Below are 27,909 nucleotides of genomic sequence, written 5' to 3'. Positions count from 1 at the left end.
TACAGACACAGCATACACACGCATTTTATGTATATGCATTTTACATACATATAAAATCTCCAAACATTTTCGGCTAGAAAACACAAATGATGGTCAGAAATGATTACCATTACGTGGTAATTACACATTTTTTTTTTCTGCTCTGGACGCCTACCATTGGGATTCTCTCGGAAGTTAAACGCCTGACCGTGAGCTCTGGCGCGAGACTGAGGCCCGCGGGGCCCGGGGCTGGGGCGGGGCGGCTGCGGGGGGCGATGAGGGGCACGCGCCGCGCGCTCCGCGCCAGACCAGCCCGCAGGTGCGAGGTCCGCGCGCCCGCCAAGTGCGCCCCGCTGGGGCGGCGGCGGCGAAGGGGGCGGCGCGGGCGGGAGCGGCCGGGCACGCACGGCGGCGGCAGCGGGAGCGGCCGGGCACGCACGGCGACGGCAGGAGCGGGAGCCCCGGCCACGCACGGCCGCGGCGGCGGGAGCGGCGGGAGCGGCGGGAGCGGCGTTGGCGGCAGCGGCGCATGGCCCAGAGCTGATCTATGCGGCGCCTGGAGAGGCTGTGTCTGCGGCGCCGGCGGCGGCGGCGGGGCCCGGCGCGCGAGCGGAGCGGGGACAAGATGAAGTACCAGAAATACCTGACGGTGCTGCAAATGGCCATCGGCGTCACCCCCTCCAACCGCGGCAGCCTCCTGCCGCTCAAGAGGAAGCTGTGGTGAGCGCGGCGCGCGCGGCGGGCGCGGCGACCCCCGCGGGGCGGGGCGCCGCAGCCATCGCCGGGCCCAGGGGCCGGGCGCTCTCGGGGGCATTTTCGGTCGCGACCCTGGAGGTGACCCGCTACGCACGGAGCGAGCGAGCGGCGCGCTGCGGGGAGCGAAGGAGGGGCCGGGCGGCCGGCCAGCCGAGGGCCCCCGAGCACCCTCTCCCTCCCGAGGCTTCCTCGGGGACCGCGACCCATGTGTGATTACCGCATGCGCTTTCCATTATTGCTTCACATCCGTCTGCTGGTGGGACACTGGGAGGGGCGAGCCGCTGCCCGGGTCAGGGGACAGGTTGCTAGGTTAAAACTGCATTACCAGGGACTGCATTTCATCTGCCTGCGTCCCACTTCCTCCGACCTGGAAACTGTTGTTGGGGGAAAGCCGAAAGGATGCTGTTAAAGAAAAATGCCTGGAAGTCATCCAGATCGGGTTTACACAGTTGATTTTCTCCCCGATTGCATTGCATTTTACCAGCATTTCGGTGTCGTATGGAATCCCAGGGGACTGGCCTGGGCATTCCCTCAACTGGAGGCTTCGGTGTGAGGTTCTTTTGCAAAAGGAATAGCCAAGCAATGTAGTCATCTTTCGATTAAAAAAAAAAAAAAGATGCCAGTATCTTGGTACTCAGGGGTCATTGGAGTTTTAAAATCGGTGGTCACTGTAGTTCATACGGGTTTTATTTCATTCAATGGAGTGTACTCTAATTTCAAGGTGATAGAGAAAAGGAAGTGAGGTTGCTTTCGGGCATTAGAGAAAAGTAATTTCTGCTGTATAAGACAAAATGAAAGAATGAGCCAAGGACTCTTGAGATTGAGCAGCCACGAAAAAGAGGAGTTGAAAAAACCCCAACAGTGGAGCATTTTGGAGGTGACGCCAAAGTACACGGGCCGCAAAGTTCACATTTCAGCTCTGCCACGTACTGTGTGACCTTAAGCAAGTTCCTGCAGTATCTGTTTGTTCCTCTGTAAAATGAGAATGATGTTGTCCAGCTGGCGGGGTCATAGGCAGATCCACGGAGGGAGTGAGCACAAAGTGGCGGAATGATCGGTGTTCAGTTAAATATCAGTGTCTTCCTCCCCGTGCCCCTCCCCATTTATTTAAAATGAAATTTGTTATGCAAAACGTAGTTTCACTTGATGGACAGCAAGTGACAACACATCGAAGAGTAGGCTACTAAAAGTTGACAGTAGTTGAATTAAGAAATGTCCACCGAGTGTCCCCGTTCAATTCCCAGTCAGGGCACAGGCCTGGGGTGCGGGCCAGGTGCCCAGTAGGGGGCGCGCGAGAGGCAACCACACGTTGCTGTTTCTCTCCTCCCTTTCTCCTTCCCTTCCCGTCTCTGAAAATAAATAAATAAAACATCTTAAAAATATAAATAAATAAATAAAATCCTTCAAAAAAAAAAAAGAAATGTCCATGGAAGATGTAGACAAACGTTTGAAGATGTCACTATTATGAAGCTAGAAGCAGTAGCATTTGAAGATGTCTTTTTAGAGTGTAGACTGGCGGGAAAAAAGAAGTCAGTACTACCAGTTGCATCCTGCACCCCGCGTTTCTTCTGAGCATTTACCGTATCTGCGACGTTACATATTTCACTTAATTTTCATGTAATCGCCCCACCAGAATATAAGTTGTAGGGCAGCAGGGCTTTTTTGTCTGTTTTGTTCATTACTAAGTCCCCTGCAATGAGTGTCTGTAACTAGGTTATCAAAAGATACGGTGAATAAATGAATTCTTCATAGTGCAGAACGGGGAAAAGAAGGTTAAGGCAATCTCTTTTCCTGAAGTTAAATTTAAAAAGGAAGAAGTGGGACTAGTTTTTGAGGAGCTCTTAGGCATGACTCTTAGCAGCTGTTGGTCACAAAATCAGGAAACAAGGTTTATTCTTCTTCCTCAGTGGTGTGCCCAACACCTTCCCCAGCACAGAGTTTGTGAAGAGAGAGCACATGCCGATAAAATCCAGGGAACTCGTGCACTCTCGAGACCCACGTTGGAGGCAGCGGTGAACAGGGGCCAGTAGTAAAAACCATCTTAAATGAGCACTCCTAAGTTTCCACTCCATGTTGCACAAAGTGGCTCATGTGAATCTAGTTTCTACAGTGGCAAAGCCAAGAGCATCCTCTGCAAAAACTCCGGCACGGGTGGGGCTTTTTTGTGAAGTTGGAGAACGTCGTGCTGCCCGATTCATCTCTGTCATATACCCTTTGGAATTTTTATCTAGATCCCAGTTTATTCCTCCAGTGTCATAGCAACTGCCCGTGGATCATTTGGGATGGAAGGCACCATTGTTTCGGTAGAAGATAATGAGGACGTGGGTTCTGACTCCAGAGTGGTGGGTGGGAACCAATGGTGGGAATCAGCCGTGCTTGTCAGAGCGTGGAGCGCACCAGCTTATGGCCACTTACGAGATGTGAGGGCGTCCTGGGATAAGGGGTCATGGCCTGTAGGAAGATTCATATGATGATGGTTATGAACATGTGCATGCTCTCTGTGTTTCTCACTCTTTCTTTTTTTTGTATTTATTTTAGTATATTTTATTGATTATACTATTACAGTTGTCCCATTCCCCCCCTTCACTCCACTCCATCCTGCCCACCCCCTCCCTCCCACATTCCCCCCCTATAGTTCATGTCCATGGGTCATACATGTAAGTTCTTTGGCTTCTACATTTCCTATACTATTCTTACCCTCCCCCTGTCTATTTTCTACCTACCATTTATGCTACTTATTCTCTGTACCTTTCCCCCTTCTCTCCCTCTCCCACTCCCCTATTGATAACCCTCCATGGGATCTCCATTTCTGTGGTTGTGTGCCTGTTCTAGTTGTTTGCTTAGTTTGCTTTTGTTTTTGTTTTAGGTGTGGTTGTTAACAACTGAGTTTGCTGTCATTTTACTATTCATATTTTTTATGTTCTTTTTCTTAGATAAATCCCTTTAACATTTCATATAATAAGGGCTTGGTGATGATGAACTCCTTTAACTTGACCTTATCTGAGAAGCACTTTATCTGCCCTTCCATTCAAAATGATAGCTTTGCTGGATACAGTCATCTTGGATGTAGGTCCTTGCCTTTTATGACTTTGAATACTTCTTGCCAGCCCCTTCTTGCCTGTAAGGTCTCTTTTGAGAAATCAGCTGACAGTCTTATGGGAAGTGCTTTGTAGGTAACTATGTCCTTTTTTCTTGCTGCTTCTAGGATTCTCTCCTTCTGTTTCATCTTGGGTAATGTAATTATGATGTGCCTTGGTGTGTTCCTCCTTGGGTCCAGCTTCTTTGGGACTGACTCTCTGAGCTTCCTGGACTTCCTGGAAGTCTATTTCCTTTGCCAGATTGGGGAAGTTCTCCTTCATTATTTGTTCAAATAAGTTTTCAATTTTTTGTTCTTCCTCTTCTCCTTCTGGCACCCCTATAATTCAGATGTTGGAATGTTTAAAGATGTCCTGGAGGTTCCTAAGCCTCTCCTCATTTTTCCAGATGCTTATTTCTTCATTCTGTTCTGGTTGGATGTTTCTTTCTTCCTTGTGGTCCACACTGTTGATTTGAGTCCCAGTTTCCTTCCCATCACTATTGGTTCCCTGTACATTTTCCTTTATTTCACTTAGCATAGCCTTCATTTTTTCATCTAACTTGTGACCAAATTCAGCCAATTCTGTGAGCTTCCTGATTACCAGTGTTTTGAACTGTGCATCTGATAGGTCGGCTATGTCTTCGTTGCTTAGTTGTATTTTTTCTGGAACTTCGATGTGTTCTTTCATTTGGGCCATTTTTTTTTTTTTGTCTTGGTGCGCCTGTTACATAGAGGGGCAGAGCCTTAGGTGTTCACTGGGCGGGGTAATGCTTGTCACTGCACTGTGATGCTATATGTGGGAGAGGGTCTGAGAGGGAGCAATGGCACCTGCTCCACTCTCTGCCAGTTTTCAGTCACTCCCTCTGCTACCCACAATCAAATTGGGCCCTTCTGGTGCTGCTTCCCGAGTGGGTGGGCTTGTGCACACACTAGGCCCCTGTGGGTCTCTCCAATGACCTCTCCTATGAGGCTGGGAGTTTCTCCCACTGCCGCCTTAACCCCCCCAGGTGTTTTCACTCAGAGGTTTGAGGCTCTTTTTCCCCATGCTGGAACTCTGGGTTGCATGGTCTGTCGCCGGGTCCACCAGCTGATGCCTCGCCAGCCAGCTGCAGCTTTGCCCACCCCACTCCACAATTCGCCACCTCGCTGAGTCTGCCAGCTGCCGCCTTGCTGTGTGTCCTCTCTGCCCAGCTGCCCGTCTCCGCCCCTCCTACCAGTCTGGATGCATGTTTTTTCTTTATCTCCTTGGTTGTCAGACATCCATACAATTCGATTTTCTGTCCGTTCTGGTTGTTTTTTGTTTTTAAATTGTTGTTGTCCTCCTTTTGGTTGTGCGAGGAGGCACCATGTGTCTACCTATGCCTCCGTCTTGGCCGGAGGTTCTCACTCTCTCAATTATTGCAGTCTGCATGGAGAGACTGTGTGCTTGCAGAGGTTATGCCAGTGTAAGGAGTGGGGAGGGTTGAACCATCCTGTGCTTCGATCCAGCGTGGTTGCCTGTGCCCGTCAGCTGAGCTTGGTGCACCGTCTGTCTGTCCTGGACGGCTCTGCACGTCCCGCAAGGAGTATTATGCCTGCAGACCTGTTCAGGCGGGGACTGGAGCAGGCAAACAGCCAGACTCACGTCGGTGGAGCCTGCAGGAACCCTCTTCTCGTCTCTTCTCCAAGAAATTTCGGATGTGGGTGTGTTTGCTTCTGAGTCATTACTGTTTAAGAACCGGGGACTGAGTCCTGCTACCTGACCTGCTGCCCTCCTTTGGGGGGGCGGTGCCTCCTGTAATTGCTGGCGATGGATAGAAGCAGTGTTCCCTATTGCTGCCATCGTGCATTACCACAAACCCAGGGGCTTAAAAGAACAGAAATTCATTCTCACACACTTCTGGAGGCTGGAAGTCTGTCTGAATTGCAGATATCAAGAGGGCCAGGCTTCCTTGAAGGTTCTAGAGAGCTGGGGTCCCCAGCCTTTGGGCCACAGGCTGGTACCTGTCCAGGCCGGTGAGGAATGGGGCTGCAGAGCAGGAGGTGAGCGTGTATGTAATGCTCTTGGGTCGTCCCGAAACCAGAAACCATCCCCCGCACTCTGGTCCGTGGGGAAATTGTCTTCCGTGAATCCAGTCCCTGATGCCAAAAAGGTTGGGGATCGCTGCCTAGAGGAGGACCCTCCCTCCCTAGCTTTTGGTGACCCCTTGTGGCCCCATCAGTCCTGTCTCTCTCCACATCTTCACATGGCCTTGTCTCTGTGTCCATGTCTTCCCTTCTGCCTCTTATAGAGACTGTTGTCATTGGATTTAAGGCCGACCTGTGTAATCCAGGATGATCTCATCTTGGGATCCGTAAGTCCGTTACAACTGCAAGGTCACACTCAGCAGTCCCTGGGGTGCGGAAGTGTGGGGAGGAGGGTCGCCCCTCCACCCGCTGCAGACACCGAGGCCATATCCCTAGTGTTCGGCCATTTCGAAGCCCACATAATAGTCACTCTTGTCTCTTTTCTGTGAAACGTGAAAAACCTTTTCATAACAATCTTACTGTTGCCAAGAGCATTGATTATTGCAATGAGTGCTTTTAGGAGTGTTTATCCGATCTTAGGGGGAAAGGGGCTGCTATTTCATTTCCTTCCTAAACCCATTCCTCCTGGTTGTTTTGATTCAGTAACTATCGAAGGCCATGCAGTATCCACCCATTCATTCAAGTAGTCACCCGATAATCAGATTCTGAGAATCACATGAGCTGCCATTCCTTGCGCGTATGTATGACCTGCGGGCCCCTGGGTAAAACGCTTTCCACGCAGCCTCTCCTTTAACCTGTGGCCCCGCTGAGGGGTAGGTGCTGTGTTTCACCTGTTTTGCAAATGAGGTCCCAGCAGGTTTTATGCCAGTCGTTAGGGTTACAAGGGCATTTGAGCAGGGACATGGTCGAGAACACAGGTTCCAAATGCTTGGCACGTGTTCTGGAGAACGTAGGTCTTCCAGCAGTGGTCCGAGGCCCACCCGTGGGTCACAGACACACCCCCGATGGCCTGGAAACGGCCCTAAGAGCCCCGTCCTTTCTCGGTGTCTTTAATGAGTAACTTATAGGCAGTTACGCTCATCATTGTAAGTCCAACAAAAGGCCGATGAATATTAACCTATTAAGCGAGCTGTTAAGGATTCTGAAAACATGCTAGCATTTTACTAGATTTTACTGAAGCGTCCGGCGGAAAGGCTCCGTATCACTCTAAAGCCAGCACTTTGCTGTGCTCAGGTGTGGCCCTGGGCCCCTGTTCTCACGCCCAGGGCTGGAATTCCCCTCGTTTGGGGGGGGAAAGACGTTTTGTTCTCACTCTTGCGTGTTCTCTTGATTTGATCATGGCTGCCAATTGCCGATTATTTCAAAATTAATATAGAAGGGTTATTAAGTCTTCTTTTTGTTGGGAGTTTTGTTCTTGTATAACTGCCTTGCTTTTACCGTCCTGATGATTTTTGCCCAAATCTCTGTTACGCTTGTGTTTTTTCTTTTTTACACATTCGAAATTAGAAATGGGCGAGGGAGATGAGCTGGGGAGGTATTTGTCCTAAGGGAGACATGGTCAAAAAGGCCGTGAGCTGAGGCTCCTGAGTTATAAGCGAAATGAGAGGAAGAACGCGGGGTTCCTGCCTGTCAAGCATGTCAGCCCCGCCCACGACTAAAAACATCACAGAAGTTCTGAAGGCAGCGGAGAGAGACAGAGATTTTCTCCCCAGTTGCCCCCAGTAGGAATGATAGAATGGAACTGAGAATTAGGAGAAGAAAAACCTCATTGAAAGCTAAATATTTATTTCCCCAGAGTTCAAGGGAAAATATCCAAGATGCTTATTCCTCAGTTTCTAATATTGTTTCCCTGTCATCAAGGGCCGGACTCCTAAATATTGGGGGGATAATCCCCAAAGTTTGAGTTACTCAGTTCAGACTCACACCATCAGGTTGGGGAGAGTGGTGCCTTGGGATTAAAAATATATATATAGCCCTGGCTGGTATGACCCAGTGGATTGAGCTCCAGCCTGTGAAGCAAAGGGTCACAGGTTCAATCCCCAGTCAGGGCACATGCCTGGGTTGCAGGCCAGGTCCCCTGTAGGGGGCGTACAGAGGCAACCACACATTGATGTTTCCATCTCTTTCTCCCTTCCTTCTCCTCTCTCTAAAAATAAATAAATAAATAAAATTTTAAAATATATATGTGAGGGGGGGGTGCTTTAGGCCCTGGCTCGGTAGCTCAGTTGGTTGAAGCGTCATCCTGATGTACCAGGGTTGTAGGTTTGATCCCTGGTCAGGGCACATACAAGAATCAACCAATGAATATGTTAATAAGTCGAACAACAAATTGATGTTTCTCTCCCCCTGCCTTCCTCTCTTTAAGGTCAATCAGTAAATTAAAACATTTTTTTAAACTATGAAAGAAAAATTAGGAGACCTTACAACTATTTCCCAGAGGGGATTGAACTTTGAAAAGGGTGTGATGGTGCCTGGAAAGAAGGGAAATGAGGGTGTGTTAATGTCCCTTCTTGTGGAAGAGGAGACAAGAATACCCCTGAGCTCTAGTGTTCATAGAAAAGGATGAGTTTAAATTGTACACACATGCCTACATGTGTACGTATACATATATGTGAGTGTATACATAGAATTACATAAGTCTGTGTCTGTGTAGTCAGTTAGCTAGAGTTAGAGTTGCCCAGTTTGGCCTGATTGTCTGCGTAAACACACCCAAAATAGCAATGGATACATAGACTTTCTTAAATCTGTTTTTTTTAGAATCTCATAAGGAATTTCTAAATCGAACATTAATTGGCCTCTCATGGCAAATTACTTTTTGAAAGGGGGAAAATTCAGGTGTGGGTAGGGACAAAAAACTCAATTATACTAAAAAAGCAGGAAAAAAGAATGCATTTAAATTGCAAAAATAAAACCCATGAAGCAAGATGGCAGAAATAAATGCCAGCGTATCAGTCCACGTAGTACATTCAGAATGGATTTAGTTCTTCTCAAAAGATAGTGATTCTCAGGTTGGGTGAAAAGGAACAGCCATCCAGCCACGTGCCGCTTACGCAGAGTAAAAATTATAACTAAAGGAAGAGAGCGAGCCGGGCAGACAGACATTTGGAAAGGTTGAAACTACAAGCCCGGAAAGAGAGAAGCCAGGAAAGGGTCAGGATAAAATTGTACACGGGGCAAATTGTCAGGCCAAATAGCATTGGAGGTAAGATGTTTGGTCGGCACGGAGACGCTTCACAGGATAAAAGGTTACATCCCTGAGAACACGCGAGTCAGTAACATCAAGGCATCTAATAAACCAGCTTTGAAACGTATAAAGAGAAAAGTAATGACATACAAACATCAGTGGACAAATCCATGTTCATGTTGGGACGCTGTGATTTTATAGAAATGAGCGATTCAGCAAGACGGACACGACTAACAGAGACGTTGATTTATAAAGTAAAGAAATGATGTGTAATAATCGTCCTTGTGTTTAAGGGTCCCCCCACCCTGAACATTCTTCTGTACTCCTGATGGAAGTGGGAATTGGGAAGGCCTTCTGGAAAGGCAGTACTGAGCAACATCTAGGAACCTCTGACCCTGCCTTTCACTTCTGGGAACGTTTGCTAAGTCACTAGCGTGTGTGTACGCAATGATGTTGTCACAAATGGTCGTTGTTCTGCCAGCCACCACTAGGAAACTAAGCCGATGCCCGTCGGGAGGGCGAGGTTAAATAAATGGTGGTATGTTCACTGAGGAATCCTGTCCAGCCGTTGAAAAGAGCGAGCGGGATCTGTATGGGCTAGTAAGGGGAGAGTTTCAAGATCTGTTATTAAATGAAAAAACAAGATGAGGACACTATGAACGATTGGCACTTCGCTAAAAAGTTTTAAAAGGTGGGTAATACACCCACAGGTGAACATTTATGTGCGAGGTTGTACAGAGAACCCCTAGTAGTGGCTTTCTCTTAGGAAAGGGGATGGGGATTTGGGGTGGAGAAGACAGAGGCTTGACTTTTCAATTTTGTATCTTTCTGCACTCTTCAAATATTCTAACTACATGGGTAGATAAACTTTTAAATGGTAGCCGTACCTAAACTAGTCTTATTTTATGATATTTAATCTTATTGTGTAAATCAACTTTATTTGGCTAAAAGCCCATCCTGTGTGTCCTCTCCGAGCAACGAGAGGCCTGTAGTACTCCTTTCGGACCACGATTTAGGTAGAAAAATTGCGCAGGTCTTGAAGGTTGATGAATACACGGATGTGGAGCGTGTTACAAATAGGAGATCGGACTACAAAATAGGGAAACAGATGTTCATAAACCACACGCTCATGAAGCAGTCCCTGTACTTCATACTCTTCATCATCTGAGACAGTAATCCACATACACCCATGTAACGCACAGAGCAGTTTCTGCCCGGGCTCCCAGGGCACCTGGTTCTAAGGCTGCCACCAGCTGTGGCGCAGACATGAGAAAGCACGGGACAGTTCTGAGTGTGTGTGTGTACGTATGTACGAACGTGTGTCCCAGGGTGCCTTCTGCAGGTGGCGTAGATGATGGCCACTTGTTACCCGAATTTTCTGAATTAATGCTGAATTAAGTGTGGACCGTCAGGCTTCAGTTTTCCAAGTTATTTTCACGCTTACCAAAGGCACCCTGTAGGGTGCGGGTGCGCACAACGATGCCTGCTTTGCCCTGGGCTGCCAGGCGGCAGGCTGAGCGATCTAACTACCCGGATGGAAGTAGATGCCTCCTGGTTACCTAGGCAACCTCAGTGTAGCCTTCATTGCTGCTTGGAAGCTTATAGAGTTGACTTTTTGTGAATCTTGATGTTGGAACCTTTGAACCCCGTCAGGAAAGATTTCTGAGCTAGCAAGCTGCTAAGGAATGCTCAGGAAGGGTATCTGGTGGAATGTATTTGCACTGTGACACTTAGCTTGTTGGTTGACATGGGAATGGGACGTTTTTATTTTTATTTATTTATTTTTTAACCCCCCACCTGAGGAGATGTTTTTCATTGATTTTAGAGAGAGAAAGGAAGAGAGGGGCGGGGGTGGAGAGGGAAAGAGAGAGAGAGAGAGAATGCGGGCGAGAGAGAAATATCGATGTGAGAAACATTGATTAGTTGCCTCCAGTATGCGCCCTGATGGGGGATGGAACCTGCAACCTTTTGGTGCACGGGAGGATGCTCCAACCAGCTGAGCCACCATGCCAGGGTGGGAATGTGACAGTTTTAAAGCTCTTCTCAAAGTACCTGCTTAAGGAGCGTGTCCACCTGTAAAGCTGCCTGTTTAAAGTTCCCCGCCTTCTTGCAGGGTCACGCCGTCCTCGGAAAACCCTAATGGTGCTACTGCCAGCGGCAGCCAGGGCAAACCTTCCCTGAGGCGGATTAAAGGGCGGCTGCACCGCAGCAAGAGCCTGGACAGCCTGGACTTCTGCGAGCTCACTGTGAGTAGGCCCTCGGCGCTGTTCTCGGTTTTTTCAGAGAGCACGAAAGCTTCCGTTTCTTAATTTCCACACAAATGCAACGGACTCATTTTGCCGCACGCATTTTGTTCAGTCAAACCTGGTTTATCTAACGGGTTACCCGCCAGCACACTTCTCTTAACTGGCAGCCACACGGGTCATTTCTAATAAATGGTTCACAATGGTGATTCGGGTTCAAAGACTAAGCAAGATAGAGAAATGTTTCCAGAACTCTGCGACCAAAATTGAATTCAGTTGGGTGGAGTAAATTTGTCGTATTATGTAATATGTTGTAATAATATAATGTAATATAGCATAATAACGTAATATAATGTCTAATATAATATGTAATGTAATATCGACTCTCATCAGGACAGGTCCCGATGTACTTACTGCTGACGATGGTTTCCCTCCATTCTAAGCGGTTAGTATTACTGGTGTTAGGTTTTTCCAGGCGAAGGGGCAGGTTTTCATATGGATTTGTGACCAATTCACGCATGTTTTCGGAGGGACAGTGGCACTTCCAGGCCCCACTGTTACATCCTGTTCATCATATTCCTAGTCCATAAGCAACCGTGCAGTGCCAGGAAGAGAATGCTAGAACTTTCTTCGCTGTGAGGAGGTTTTGTTCGTGGTTACGCGTTGTAGGGTTCAAAGGCAAAATAACGAATGTTTCGGACGCTCGGTAGACCAGATGTATGAACTCTGACACTCTGAAAAGGTGGTAACAAAGTGTGAGACTAAAGCCTTTTTTTTTTTTTTTTTGAGGGTATGACTCCTGCATCTTTTACCCACAAGTGATGAAAACAAAAGTTTAGTAAATGTGGATACTCCAGTTTTTACCTTTCAATTTTTTTAACTTTAGTAATGCTTTTCAGTGAAATAGTTTCACTCAGTTATTTTATTTAAAAGTGCTCAATCACATTTTATGGAATAAGACATAGGAAAGTGTAATGTGGCCTCGCTGAGGACATTTAAGCAATAATTGAAAACAAAAAGTAAAAAATAGTAAATTGTTGCTAAGTAGATTGAACAATAAAAGTGATTGAAGAAAATAGAAGTACTGTTTAAAATAAAGTGAATTGCTTTTCGAAAGTGAGACATTGAGTTAATTGAGAAACATTTGAATTGTTTGTTGGAATATGAAATTGTATCAGGTTCTTTTATATGACGTTAAACGTTGGCATTACTGACGTGTAATTAGATAAATAATTTGATGCATAATCAGATAAATAATTCATGTGGCGTGTCATTAAAATATGTTGACTTGATCAAACGGAATCACTGTTGCTGAGGGCAGAGGTTAAAATTTCTTTCAATACGACTAGAAAACAAGCTTTACTTCATGTAAGGTTGCCTTCAGTTTCCCAGAACTACAGATACTTTATTTCAGCGGCGAGGAAGAGTTGGGGAGTAGAGTTGTCTTTTTTATTGTGAAGAATGTTTAAAGATTACTGTGCAGAATTAATTTCTTTCTTCTTGATGATCTGCCCTGTTTGACTCCATCTCAGAGGTGAAATGCCTTAGTGCCCCCGGAGGGAAGGTGTTTTGACATTGAGGTTAAAAACAAGGTCAAGTTGAGGTTTACAGAAGGTCAATGGCTGGGAGGAATAGTGCGCTGATGTAACCTTTCACTCAGCTTTATGGCCCTTGTCTGCAACGTTGGTGTTCTGCTTTCTGCAGAAAAGCATCGAAGGCCACAGACTCAGGTGTGCTGACGTCCCCACTCTCTGTCAGGAAGGGGCATGTATTCATGAAATCCATTTTCTGCAGCGAATTTGGATTTTCTGCCATTTGAGTTTTATTTTCTCTCCCAGGTTTTACCAGTCGTAGCTGGTGGCACAACAATTTATATTTATTATACTACTCTTGGATCATTTTTAGAGTGTTAGAAATTTTTACAAATGAGCATCTTCCATGTTTAGAAAACCAATAAACTGATTTTCTAAGCAATACAAGATAAAACAAAGAAGAACCTACTGGCTTGGCTATTCCTGCTTTCTGCCATAGGCTGTGACAATTACACTGTGATACCCAACATGTAGGGCCACGTAGCATCTCTGGTGTGGGGTTGAAGAAGGACTTTCCGCCTCCACTCTTAAAATCCTGTGTTCCTTTTTAAAAGAAGGAAGAGCTGAACTCTTTAAAACGTGGATTAGAAAAGGGTTCCATGGGAGGTAAGAGGTGCTCAGGATTGGTTCTCAAATACAATTGACTTTGTAATGCAATCATGGGAAACCAACTTTTAAAACCTTGTCCACAGAGTCTAAAGGGGGATAATGTAAAAGGTCTGTAACGACTTCCGATCATATAGGAAGGCATATCCTTCTTCCCTTTTAGGAAGTAGCTCAGCCACCATAGGTATCTCTTCATCAATGTTCTTCTCACCCAAAAAGACTGATAAATGTGCCATATTATACACTGTTTTTAAAAGTTGTAAAAATTTTAATGACATGTATGGTTTCCTTTGACTGCCAAAGGAAATACAAAACCTTCAAATAGAAAGACTTAAACGGAGTTTATATTCTCCTTAGTTCGAATTCTCAAATTTGCAGAATCAACAATACCATATTTGCTTACTTTTTTCTTTTAACTTTGCCTAAAAAAGCCCGCACTTTTTATTGCTTTTGTTGGAAAAACAGAGCGAGTGGAACAACTCGTCCACTTGCTGTGGCTTTTGGGTCTCCGTCGCTGGTCAAGAAGCACAGGTTCCAGCTGAGACCCTTGGCTTTGGGCCCTGGCATCCGGCCGACACCATGGCACTCCTGGGGGGAGGCGATTGTTCAGCCCTCTCTGTGGGCATTAAGTGGGATGGGCTTTCTAGTGCATTTTGCACACCCCGCAGCATTCTAGAGTGACATCGTAGTTTCCTGAGGGGGGCCTGGAATACATCCCACCTCCCTAGGTTCTGGAGACAGTATCCCAGAAATACTTGGTAAAATCTTCCCAGGCAGGACCGGGGCTGGACCAGCCTGTTTCAGAGATGCGGTCTAGTCTGTTGTGGAGATGTGTTATTACCTAGAAAACTCAAGCCTTTCTTCAGAACAAACATTTGTTGAATGAATGAAGGGATATGATGAAGTGAATGAACAGCCTGGCTTGCGGGTAGGTTGTGGCGGGAGGTTCTGGAAAACGGAAACAGAAACCACCACTTGCAAACCATGCCCTGGTTTGCAAAACAGATGGATGCCGCCAGGCCACGCTGTCATGTCCACCATAAACTACGTCCGGACTCTAACACCAGTCGGCGCAGACCCGTAGGTTCCCATAGAAGACTGTGGACCAACTGGTCTCCCCGGAACTCCTCAGGCTCTGTTGCCACAACAGTGTTCCAGCAACTCCCTGGCTTGCAGTTCTGACCAGTCTTTGCTGAGACCATGCCGTGACTAGCTCTTGCCCCCAGGCTCCGTGCACACCCTTGCCTCCTACCCCCACCATGAAGATGCTCCATGGTCCCCCACGGTTCCCTGTGGAAAGCTTTGTCACTCACTGCCGCAAGAGAATACGTCTAACCCTGGTGGACTTCAGGTGTGCTCTGGTGGTCTTTGTCGGGGAGGCTTTGTCAGATGGAAGGGAAGGAGAAGGTTAAAAAAGTACTAGAATGCAGCCCTGGCTGCTGTGGCTCAGTGAACTGAGTATTGGACTGCTAACCGAAGGGTTGCCAGTTCGATTCGCAGTCAGGGCATATGCCTGGGTGGCGGGCCAGGTCCCCAGTAGGGGGCATGCAAGAGGCAACCACTCACTGATGTTTCTCTTCCTCTCTCACTCCCTTCCCCTCTTTAAAAAATACATAAATAAAATCTTTTAAAAATACTAGAATGACCAATAGGAAGAATTTTAAAATACTGTTTTGAAATATTTTCAAACTTAAGGAAAAGTTGTAAGAATAGTACAAGGAACCCCCCATAACCCTGCTCTCCCCAGTTTCCCAGCTGGTAACGCCACTGCATTCGCTCCCTTGCCCTCTGTCTACACATGTGTAGTGTGTATGTGTTCGCACTCATTTTCGTTAGTGTCCTGCTGACCACTGGAGATAGGACATCCCACACCCTGAAACCGCGCAGGGTTTAGCTCCCCAAAACAAGGGCGTTCTCAGCCTAACCCCCCTATCACCAACTCAGGAAGCCAGCACGGAGGTGACAGCCCTACCCAGCCCAGGCTCCCGCTCAGCCTTTACCACTGCCCTGATGCCACGTCTCTTTCCCCTGCTGGGGCAGGACCCTGTCCAGCAACCTGCATCGCTCTCTGGTGTCCTCTGTCCTCCTCGACGTCCACCTGGGGCTGCCAGTGTGACCTCCTGACCAGCCTTAGGTCATGTGTTCCTGGTAGGACCTACCCACACCGGTCGCCAGGCATCTAGACAGGACACGCGAGAGCGCTGTAGCCCGCACATCTGCCATGGGGCTACGCTCTGCTGTCGGGTACGGGAGTCCATCAAAATGACCACCCTCCTTAATTCCCGCAGGGTGTAGAGACTCTTGGGTAGAGCTCTGAAGCTCTCCTGCGGAACAGAAGAATCTGGCTGTTTATCAAATTAACCTCAGGGCTTCCAGAGGCCAGTTGGTTGTAGTTTGCCAGGTGACAACCAGGTAGTAGGAGACGCTTTACCTTTCGTGGCTGCCTTCTGCATGAAGCTGTGACTGTCCCGGTATTTCTAAGGGACTCTTAGAGACTGCCTGGCAAAGACCCTTGTTTTTGAAATGGTTATAAACTGTGGCTACACGTACTCTATTCTTTTTTTTTTTTTTTAATCCTCAGCCAAGGACAGTTTTTCACTGCTTTTAGAGAGAAAGGAAGGGAGAGAGGAAAGGAAAGAGAAACATCGATGTGAGAGAGAAGCATCAATCGGTTGCCTCCCATACGCACCCCAACCGGGGATGGAACCTGCAACCCAGACATATGCCCTGACTGGGAATCGAACCTGCCACCTTTCGGTTACAGGATGACACTCCAACCAACTGCGCCACCTGGCCAGGGCCAAGCACTGTGTTCTGGGGAATGTTGTCAGCCTCCTTCTTTATCTGAGACTTTTTGGATTGATTTGCTGCTCAGAATTTTGTCTTCATCTTGGACCTCTGCCGGCATCACTCACCTCTTCTGAGTTTCTTTTCGCTAGCAACTGCTAGTCAGGAGCTGATGTTAGGCAGGATTTCATTCACCGGAAATGAAAATACAGAACTTTTAGAGATGTAGGCCTTAATACAAAGAATATAGAAAACATTACTTCAGAGAAGAGCATGTGGGGGCCTTCCACGCGTACTTCCACTATGAAAGCGATGCCTTGATTTTGTCCAACTCTCTTTCTGGGGTTCTGATTCCTTGTTGCTGGCTGGCTGGAGACCAGCAGCCACGTTCCTCTTCAGTTTCCCGAGCCCTGCCTTTCCTCCAGACCTCCTTCTCTTTCTGAAGATCAAGGTACCAGCCCCATGGCCATAGCCTGTCTGAGCCTCGTTCTAGGTTCCTCTGCCCCCACCCCCGCGTCTTTCGCCCACATCGCTACCACCAGCATTGTCCTTTCTGCCTTCAGAAAGGTGTCTGTCCAGTAGAGAAGGCAGCAGTGTAAGCAAACATACTGCACTACACTCAGTGGCAGTGGTGGTGCGAACAGCCTCTGGGGACTACCAGAGTGCTCATCTCGGCCCGGCATGGGGGAGAACCCCGAAGAAGGTGACCTGGAACTGGGTGTGGATGGATGCCTCTGAGTCTGTTGGGGAAAAGCGAGGAGAGCGCTGTCAGCGCGAGGGAGGAGAGGAGGGAATGGAGAGGGGGCTGCGAACTCCCAGGGGCGTGGCTGGAAGGGATAGGCCATTCTGAGCCCTGGAGCTCTGCCATCCTCTGTTCTTCCCACCAGAAAGTAGGCGGGACCCACCCCATTGCACTTGAGGGTTTTGTGAGCGAACAGGGCTAACGCTGGGAGCGGGGACCACCACCTGGTCAAGGGCAGTTGACGTGGACCAGAAGCAGAGCACAAGGGGGGCCATTTCCAGAGGGCGCGAGTAACCCTCAGAGGCGTGGGGCTCCAGATATCTGGGGGCAGGCGAAGGCATCTCGGACCCACCCGCAGTCAGAGCAGCTCATTTGAAGGGTGAGAAGCAGAGGTTCTCTTGTCCTTTCTCTCTTATCTCGAGAGGAGGAATGACGTAATTTTCCATGCAGTCACAGGACAGAGACAGCCGTCACCGCCTCACATTTGCAGGGTGAGTTCATGGTTCTGACAGTCCCGTCAGTCACCCCCACCCGCAGTCTATGACCAGGGCATGTGGCAGCAGCGGAACTCACCCTCGGGTGCTCTGCTTATGATGGCGAGTGGGGGCGGCATGGGGTGGAGGGGACATTTGAAGGTGGTTTGTGACATTGGCAGGCAGACCGGGGACGGTTGCCAACATAGAAATAAAAAGAGAGAACGTTTTCATATGTGCCCAAGGAGTAAATCTATGGAAAGAATTCTTGTTTATCTAAAACAGGTTTGCTTCAGCTTCTCAGAAATGACCTTGTGTTATTTCATTACTTCTCACTCGTTGAACTGAAACGGGTTGAGTTCCACATTGTCATTCAACAGAGTCACCTCTGGGAAACGTGACAAGTTACGTAGTATGCGGGTGCCCATGTGCACACACACATCTCATTTCCAGTGCACGTAGAGATTAGGCAGTGGTTGTGTTTGAAGCTGACGCCGTTCTGCCCCTGCCTGTCTAAATGAAAGCATTTTAACGCATCTGGTTATCCTGTGACTCCTGAGCATTAGAATGAAAAGTGGAAGTTTCAGGTTGTGCTGTTTTCTGTCTCCCACTTTCTGGTTTAGGGAAGCCCCCCCATCTCGTAGTGAGGGACCTACTGTGCGCCTGGGGCGGGCAGGAGGGCGAGGATGCCAGCTCCTCGGGCTGAGGGACCGCACCGCTGCATTAGTGTCTCCTCAGGGTGACTTTGCAGCCCATCAGACTGCTCGCTCCTCGGCAGGTGACTTAGGTGCTGGTGTGAGTCCCAGCCTCCTCTGTGGTCTGTTTGTCTGCATGTCCCTGTCTAAGAGGCGCTGCCGGCCTCGGGCGACAGCTCTGTTCTCAGGGGTCACTCCTGGAGCTGGCTTCCATCTTCAGGGCTGCCGAGTGTCTGCCCCTGGGGTTGGGGGACAGCACAGGCTTGGGTGGGGGCCACTAGTGGGCAGCGCTTGGCAGCTGAAAGCTCTGCCTTGGGAGGTGAGTAGGGTGGGAACCAGAGAGACCAGAGGTTCCCAGGAGAGACCCCCAGGCAGCCAGGGGTGGGAGGGGCGGGGCCCAGCCCTCAGCGTGGGTACCAGGCAGAGGAATACCAAAAGCCCAAAGGGCCAAAGTTTGCCCCAGTGCCAAAGAAAGTTGCACATGACCTTTACGTCCAATTTTAATATTAACTAAAAGGTTGCATACAGTGAAGTATTACCAGCAAAACATAGTGGTGAACCAGGAAGCCGTCCTTTATGGGCTGTGAGCGTTGTCTCTGAACTTGACTGTGTCTGTTCACCAAAGCCACGTGGAAATGTTCAGTAAGGCGCGTGCAGATACAACGATGGTTTTGCTCTCCTGAAGCTACTGCTTGCAGGTAATGTTGTCCAGGACACTGAGCCCGGGAAAGACCGAGCTTCTGCTGAGAAGACTTTACTCTGGATCTTCTTACCAGCCAGACATGGGCATTTAACGTGATTGTTCCAGACCCGAATCTTCTCCCTGTGCCCCCCGGGCAGGTGGCCGGCTCCGCAGCAGGTCAGCGGCCACATGGGGACAGGGTTCCCAGCCAGTGCCTGCGGACAGCCTGGCAGACACCCAGCTGCATCCCTTGGGGTTAAAAAAGACCTTCATTCTTGCTTCTCGCCCATCACATCACTACTTACATGTATGAGCTGTGGACTTTAATGTGGAAATGAAAACAGAAACAACATTTCCATTTGAAGTGATGTTGACTGTTTGAGTTGCTGGAAGCTGTTGATCTTCAGAGAGATGCTGTTTCGGGTGGAATTCTGAGCCATCCTGTGCTAATTCAGAGGTGATTCGAGGGTGCAAAAGGGAAACAGAGTAAGATGTTACAGAATAGTTGTGGGGATGTAAAGTACAGCCCAGGGGATACAGTCCCTAATATTGAAATAACTCTATGGTGCCAGGTGGGTACCAGAATTATTGGGGAGGTCACATTGTAAAGTATGTAATTGTCTCACCACTGTGCTGTAGCCCTGAAACCGAAACAGAATAACGTTGGATATCGAGTGTAATTGGAAAATAAAAAGAAATAAAAAAGCGTAAAATCGTGGGAAGGTGCTGTGTATATCCAGAACTTTGATAATAGGTAGATGACTCGTTGCTCTGGTTTTTATTCCTCGGGATGGAAAGTGAAAGTGCTTCTATTTCTCAGGACTTCCGCGCTGTCAGGAAGAAGTCACGCTTTCATTACTGAGTGTTGGCAAAGCCACCCAGTTGAAATTCTTTAAAACTTCCTCCATGACTGTAGGTCGTGTTGATGTTCGTTTCCATGTTTTACTGTAACGTGAGCTGTCTTGGTAAGCATGTATGAATTTTGGGGTTTTTTTTTTTATTCTCTGTTGTGTATTAAATTTTGAGAGATTCACTGTCATGGAGAATGACAACCGCACACTAGCTTTTAAAGCATTTTGCTTTTCTCTCTTGCTCGAAGTACATACTTTGAGTCACTGCATTTTATTTAGGTAATTCATCATCACTGGCATTTTTAGGCTATTTTGGCATGAAAATTTATTTTGGGAGGAAATTACATAATTCAATATATTCTTATTACTACTGTTTGCATCTTTAAAACCTGTTTAACCTTTGGCTCCCACATAACTGTGATTTTTTTTTTATATGCCAACTAAAACCAGCACGCCGTGTGACTTGTGTTCACAAAGGATGTTTAAAATGGACTTTTAATGTTAAAGGGCTCCAATGTTTATTTCCCCCCTTGAAAATGTTAGTACAGTATAGTAAGATTGGAAAGCCATACTCTGAGGCCGGGTCATATTTTAATTCAGTGTTGTTTTAGTGTAGCATTAGCTTTAGCATCTGATCATTAGATTTCTTTCTGGTAAAGGAGCAATCTTTTCCTTTGTTCTTTCTCATACGCAGGTGTATTTTGGACCAAGGCAAAAAATAAAATGATTATAAAACAATTTAATGGGAGCTACAGAGTTATCAAGAGCCTTGCTGCCCCGCTTGATTTACTCTTCAGTTGATGATTGTGTGAAGTGTGTCATTTATATCTTTGCCTGGCTCAGTGTTGTCCATTTAAGGCCGTGTACTTGGTGTTTCCTTTGCCCGTAATGTGCAGATGGGTATGTAATAACTGCTTTGGGGAGCTGTGGGGTACTGCTCTGTGGTGTGGGGCAGTTGCTTTAGAGCTGTCGGTCCCAGCATGCCATTTTTTTGTTGATGTTCATTTCAGAAGATACAATATGTATGTTTACCGCCATTTTTTTTTCTGGGCTTTCTCAGATTGGTTTTGGATCATTTTTAACATAATTTTAATTCCTTTGTTTGGATGATGATAAATGAGAAAGCCAAGAATTTGTCCAGTAGAAACCAATATATCAGTAAGCCTAGTGTGCCCAAGTCTTTGCTGAAGATTTGATTTTCTAGTATATTGTAGCTTGATATTAGCCTTTTTTTTCTTTAAGTTTTTTTAGATCCTCACGTGAGTATATGTTTTCATTGATTTTAAGAGAGAAAGAAGAAGGGGGGGAGACAGAGAGAAGCATCGCTGTGAGAGACAACCAACAATCAGTTGCCTCCCGCACGAGCCCTGACCGGGGATTGAACCCACAACCGTGTGGTGTACAGGATGGTATGCTCCAACCTACTGAGCCACCAGGCCAGGGCTTTTTTCTTTGTTTTGGATTCGTTGAACAGTTTCACACATTCTGTACTTGGGGCAAAGCGTTAAAACGGCACTCCTCTCTCTGAGCGTGAATTGTATAGCGTTCATGTTATAATATATACGATGTATAAATATGAAATGTCACAGAGTCCGTGATAGTGCCGCACTGACACAGTTGTGTCAACGTCAGAATTTGGTCACAACACTCCTTACAGCCTGAAATGAGCAGCACACGAACCGAAGCGCCCGTTGCAGCAGGTGGGGGGCCAGGAGTTGCCCTTGGATGTGATGGGCCAGTGGCTGGAGACCCGTAGACAATGCAAGGAAGCCAGAGACTCTGGGAGCCGGGGTGCAGGGGACTCACCGGCTCGGCAGCTGGACCTCACCTGGGCAGCCAGGGGCCTGGGTGCAGCTTCTTAGGAAACTTGACCAACTCGGGCTGTGTACTGTTAGCCCCGGGGACGGCCGTCTGTGGGCCATGACAGTGCTTATGCTCAGCTCCTGCGTGGTGGTGATGGGAACTTGGGAGCAGCCCTCGGGAGGGGAAAGGAGTGGTCTTCTGTCAGTCTGGTTGGACGTGAGTCCTCTAAGTTGGGGTCTAGGGTTGCACTCCCTTCCCTGCAGGTCCCTGGAGCACAAACAGAAACTAAGCCAAGAGATGAGCAGTTGCAGCTGCAGACATGAGGGAGAAAGACTCAGTTTGCACAGCCAGAGGGTGGCCCTCGAGGTCCTCAGCCTTGGAAGGCTGGAGGCTCAGCCAGGGCAGCCTTGGAAGCTGCTGAGGCCGAAGCAGCAGGAACGATCATCAGTGCCTACAATAAGCGGAGCCAGGGGGAGGCAGAGGCCAAATAACAGAAACTAATATAATGAAGACCGAGCAGACCACTGTGCTCAGTATTTAGTGGCGTGTTAAACATTCTCTTGAGAAATTTGTGATTTTTGATAGACGCCATTTTTTGACTGGGAGAGTATTGGGCACGTGTCTGTGGCTAGGGGGAGCCTTTGCAGACACCAGAGGAGAAGGCATGTGGATAGAGGATGCTGTGGAGGGGTGGGGTGGGGAGGGATGGATGGAATGCACCGTGCTCGGGTGGGCAGAACGCCCACCACCCCTGCCGCCCCAGGAGAGGGAAATGAGTAGTCGCATTTAGAGGTGAGTTTGGGGTTGGGAGGTGGTTTTTGTTTTAAGCATCGAGATTGCCAGTTGAGGAAGAGGGACGTGAGGATTCTAAAGAGAGGTGATGACGTGGCCCTGGCTGGGTGGGTGAGTGGGTTGAAGCGTCATCCCGTGCAGCAAAAGGTTGGCCAGGGCGGGTACAGGAGGCAGCTGATCAGTGTTCCTCTCTCGCACTGATGTTTCTCTCTCCCAAATCAGTAGACCTGTTCTCGGGGCAGGATTGAAATTAGAGAAGAGAGCTGACGATGTGGAATTGCTGCGGAAGACAAAGGCAGAGGGAAGCGACTGTGGACATGAGTAGGGACTGCCAGGCAAGGTCGGGGGACCAGCAGACTTCCAGCCTGCGGCTGCACCGGGGCCTGGGGGCGGCAGCAGCACACGGGGCTGGCCGGATATGAGGGGAGCATGCAGTGGGAGACGAGGGGAGGGCAGAGCTCACGTTCCAGGCGAGGGGATGCTTGAAATGATGGCCCGTGGGGACCAGATCCACGAGCAAGGAGGTGCTGTCAGAAGGGCCGGGGACGCTGGGGCCTCCATGCAGAATTCAAGGGCATTGGCCGGAGTGCTGGATGCTGGCGTTCACAGAGCTGTCTGGTGTGGCTGCGGGAGTGAGGGCCCAGGTCATGAGGTCGTTCCAGCACTAGTAAAGCCAGGCATGTCGAAGTCGTTTGGAACGATCGTGGGTATGAAGCAAGCCTTAGAGTCCCAGCAACTCCCAACTGCCCTTCTTCCCTGGTCACGATTCCTGCACCTCTGGGAGGACCCAACAAAGCCACCAGCACATCACCGGAGACACAAGAACTTCAAGGAAATGCCCGACAGTCGTTGCTGAAAGAGACAGGGGTCAGAGAGTCACTGCGGACCCCTGGAACAGAGGCGGTGAGTATGCCAAGTTCAGCAGGCGAGCAGCATTTAGAATGAAATGGGTTTCAAGAAATGGGGAATAAGGAACCTTTGAAGGAAGGGAAAAGGAATGGTTTAGGGAGGCATATGGACCCGCTGGACAGCGAAATGCTACGTGTTACAGTACCTCGGAGGTCTGCAGGGTCGCTGCAGTGTGTGCCGAAGAGCTGAGGGTTCCGGTGAGCAAACGGAAGAAACGTTCATGGAATGAGGAAGACTATGGTTCTAGTAATTTCAGTGTGACATCATTTCGGATAGCAATTCTCCAGATCATTCCAAGAGTAATAATTCTCAGTTTCCCTTTTGGCGGTGCGTTGGTATCATGTCAGCGCCTCCCACCCTTCACTGACTAATCTATTTGAACCCACAGGGAGATGCCAGCTCTTTTGGAAACCGGAATTGTTGAGCGTTTTTGTAAAGGCACAGCCAAGAGAAAATCTTTGCAAGCTTCACTTCCTCAAATCCCATCAGCCCTTCACGCACTGCTTACAGCAAAGCCGGTTAGCTTTTGCGTCTAATAAACGTTTGTAGTTGAAGATGAAAACCAATTTAGACATTCTGAACATAGCAGTTGTATGCATAGTTATGCCCGTGCTTTTAGAATGTGAACGTTCTTTTTCACATTTTTATTACTCATCAACTTTAGATCTCTTTTGAAGGAGTGATTAAAGAGGTCAGCAGGTAGTCTCGTTCCTCCAGTTTTCCAGGTTTATGGTCCAAGGATGTTGACATTAGCCTTTTAACTTGGCGTCATGCAAGGTGGGGCTGGCTTGGAAGGGGCGAGGAGGGGATGGCGGCTTAGTAGACGCGGAAGGAACTGGAAAGATCGCAGGAGCAACCCAGCCTTCCCGCTGCTCCGTCACCCACCGGGGGCAGCCTCCATATGACTTAATACACTTGGCCGTGAATCATCACATTCCTTGTTTAATCTCAGAGGTTTAGAGAAACATGGGTTGGGTTCTCCCACCTTAGACTGTTTGCTTTTAATTCTGTATCTTAAAATAGCGCTTCCGCATTAACCTCGCAGAGCAGGAACATTCGTGTTGTGGAGCATTCACCAACGGGGTGGACCGACACCCATACTGTCAAAAAATAATATTGAAATGAATCAGTATTTTCCTTCTTTTCAGGAAACAAGAGCTTGTCAGTTGTTTGTGTGAGCGGCGGTCTAGTTTTAAAAAGTCCCTTTAGCCTCAGCTTTTGGGAAGTTTCACTCAAATACTGGTCTTGGTTCTCATGCCAGGGGTGAGTTGAAGCAAAGATATAATGAGGGATTTTTTAAAAAATTTTAGTAAGTTCTCAGATAGTTTAATAGGATGCTTCTTTCTTTTAAATTTTTTATTTACTGATTTTTTACAGAGAGAGAGAGAAAAATATCGATTTGTTGTTCACTGATTGATGCACTCATCGGTTGATTCCTGTATGTGCCCTGATCGGGGATCGAACACACAACCTTGGCGTATCGGGATGATGCTCTAACCCACTGGGTACACGGCCAGGGCTGACCTGGATGCTTCTGGATTTAAGTAGAATTTTGCCCCCTGCCAGACCTTGGTACTGGAACCACTGAGGTTCCTGTCATCGTCATCAACTTGAAATATCTGGGTCCTGACGTGCTCTTTCCTCCTGTGTGTGGCCAGACTGGGAGCCGGGTTTCCTGTTCCCAAGCCCGTCCCCTCCCACTGCCTCCTGGCCCCTGCGTTCACCTTCCCTGGTCCGTTCAGCCTCTTCGGTCTCTTCTGTGTATTGGATTCTCTCCCTAGAGCTGAACACATTTTTCCTATCTTGGGGGGAAAAAAAAACAAAACAAAACACCACCCTCTGATTGGTTGCCTTCTCTTTCCTCCTCATATGTTGAATGCATGGTGTGTACACACACTCACACTCACGTCTTTATCTCCTATTTTCTTTTTTTTTTTTTCTCCAAATACTTTATTTATGTTTAGACAGAGGGGAAGAGAGGGAGAAAGAGGAGAGAAACATCAATGTGTGGTTGCCTCTTGTGCACCCCCTACTGGGGACCTTGCTTGCAACCCAGGTATGGTCCCCAACTGGGAATCGAACCGGAGGCCCTTTGGTTCGCAGGCCCATGCTCAGTCCACTGAGCCACACCAGCCAGGACTTCACCTCCTATTTTCTTTGCATCCCTGTGATTTGATGTCTTTTCCACAGCCCTCTTACTTTCCTTTGCCCTCATTCTCCTTAGCTGCTTTGCAGAGTTTGGCAATTATCATACTTTTCATTCTATAATATCACACCCTTCTTGGAAGTCTTCTACAAGATCCTGACTCCTCCTCCCCCTCTGGTAGTCCCTTCTCTCTTTCTCCCCTTTTTTTTTTTTCAATTCTTTATGCAGCATCTTAATACGGTCCTTAATAACACTTAGTCCTCACGTTATTTTCGTCCTACAGACTCTTCCTCCAAGAGGGATTCTTCACTGTGTAGAAGAAGCGAACTTCATTCACTCTAAGAATGACCTCCCGAGACCACATTCCCAACCTCCCTAAGTCTCCCCCTGATGGACAGATGTCATTGCTTAAATGACCCACTCTTACGTCAGAATCCCAGCCCGGAATCAAGGGGGATTCACAGGTCTCCCTGATTTTGGCGGACCTTGGACCCCACTTTCTAAGGACAGCGCTGCTCAGAAATACTCTGCAGAATTGGAGGACACCCCGAGGGGCAAGTGGCCCCCCTGTGTGTGGCTCAGCCAGGGTTTGGCTTGGCAGTTTTGATTCCATGATGCCTTTAAGAAAATGTTCCCCTTCCCCCCCCCCCCCCCCCACTTATGATCAGAGGGAGGCTTGGTCTGAATTCCCTTCTGCCATTCCGAGAAGCCAGATATTTCCCACAGCTGTATCTTGTCCTCTTCTTGTTCTTTACCTCTCTGTAGATGTATGTGCCTCCAATAGATTTTGTGTGTTTTTTTTAACACAATCTAAGTTGGTCTCCAGTTAAATGGGCACATTTCATTCATTTGCACTTACTGTGATTTACAATGTATAATTTTGGCTACATTTCTGTTATGTTCTTCTGTGCTGATTTTGCCCTGCTTTTTCCAGGGTTTTTATTCCTTTGGGCCATTCATTGTTCACCATACATATGGACGCATTCCTGCTCCAAGGAGTTCTTTACCATTCGGTGGGTGCATATGGTCTTTTGGGGGATTTTGATTTTTTGTGGAGATAAGGATAAAGACGGTGCAACAAAAGCGTTTTTTAAAAATCTCAGTGATTTCGTGTTCTAAGTGGGCATTGAGATTGCCAGTTGAGGAAGGGGGAGGTGAGGATTCTAAAGAGACGTGAGGGTATAGCCCTGCCCACGTTGCTCAGTGGGGTGGAGTGTTCCATTTGCTTATAAATTTCCAACTTGCCCTCTGCATTTAAAAAGTATACAAAAACGATTGTATTTTTTTCACCTCCTTTTGCCCTTGTTTCTTTGGTTTTCAATAAGATCATGTATTCTATGTTTAGAGCTTGTTTCATGGGGTGTAGGGGGGCAGTTTGGGGTCAGGGCAGAGTGAGCCGGGTTTATGGCTCCCTTCCAGGCTTGCCGGCCACCAGGAGGCGCTGGTGAGTGGCTGAAGGTGGCCCTGGGCTAAATTGGGTCCCCAAGAAAACACAATAGAGGAGGGGAGGGTGACAATGTGGTGTGAACAGAGGACACTAATTTATTTTTTATATTCCTCTCTATGCTGTATAAGACCTGCCTGTCAGTAAGATAAACCACGAACTTTACCCTTTGCATGGGCAAATTTTATGGCACGTGAACTACGCCTCAGGAAAGCTGTAAAAAAGGTAGATTTGCCCATCCGAAGAGTTAAAGGAGAATGCATCTGAAGCTGACCTGGTGTGGGTTCCGGAAGCCTGCTGCCTCCGTGTGACAAGTATTTCCAAGTACATTACATACAAGAAGAGTGTGTGTGTGTGTGTGTGTGTGTGTGCGCGCATGCGCGAGAGTGTGTGTTTATAGTAATATTTTCCTGGGCTCTTGAGCAGTACCGGGGCTTAGAGGTTGTAATTATTATGTCCGCAGCAGCCAGGTGGCATCTTTTGTTTGTTTGTTTTCAATCCTCACCCATGGATACGCTTACTGCTTTAGAGAGAGAGGAAAGGGGAGAGAGAGAGAGAGAGGCAAACACTGATGTGAGAGAGAAACATCGATCTGTAGCCTTTCCGAAGTGTCTTGACTGGGAATCAAACCCGCCACCTTCTGGTATGTGAGACATAGCTGCCCTCTTTCCCTCCCCACATGCCTGTGGCCGGTTCGCCCGAGTTGGGAGGTGCCCAACCCCTTAACTCAGAGAAGGGCGCTCAGCTTGGGAGAGGCTGAGAACTTTCAGCTTGAGAAGATTCCCCTTCGCAATTTCCCGCCCTATTGCTGTTCCCGCAGTTGGAGCCATCTCTGTTCTAGGACAGAAGGAAGACCTAGGGACACTGGAGTGGCACACCCTGTGCAGGAAGTCCTTGGCCCTCTGAGTCCCCAGGAAGTGCAGCAGACAGTGGTGACTAGGACCAGTGGCCACGCCTGTGGGCTATGCTTTCAATGACCAGTGATCAGGCCCTTCAGACCGGCCTGCACTCCTAATTGTCCGCATAGCAGAACCGGCTCTTGGGTGACCTGCTGTGGTTGGAGCAGGTCACGCAAGGTGCTACAGGGAGCTGCTGGCACAGGGCGACACCAGCCAGCTGCATTCCCAAGGGATTAGCTTTGC

At 48.1% G+C, this 27,909-nt stretch overlaps 1 protein-coding gene across 5 annotated transcripts in view; it reads left to right on the top strand.

Annotated features, from left to right (window-relative positions):
* Positions 1-466: 466 nt before the first annotated feature.
* Positions 467-27,909, top strand: part of TJP1 (tight junction protein 1) — a 169,502-nt gene continuing 142,059 nt past the window's right edge. For all 5 annotated transcript variants that reach the window (XM_053912796.2, XM_053912794.2, XM_053912793.2 and 2 more), the window contains exons 1-2: positions 467-699; positions 11,116-11,248. In XM_053912796.2, coding sequence (XP_053768771.1) covers positions 527-699; positions 11,116-11,248 — 306 coding nt within the window. In that variant the 5' untranslated portion in view covers positions 467-526. The remainder of the gene's footprint in view (positions 700-11,115; positions 11,249-27,909) is intronic.

This window comes from Desmodus rotundus, chromosome 10 (genome assembly GCF_022682495.2).
Source record: "Desmodus rotundus isolate HL8 chromosome 10, HLdesRot8A.1, whole genome shotgun sequence".
In the NCBI taxonomy this organism is placed as follows: Eukaryota; Metazoa; Chordata; class Mammalia; order Chiroptera; family Phyllostomidae; genus Desmodus; species Desmodus rotundus.
The sequence above is the reverse complement of the archived record's forward strand: the minus strand, read 5'-3'. Positions and strand labels throughout refer to the sequence as shown.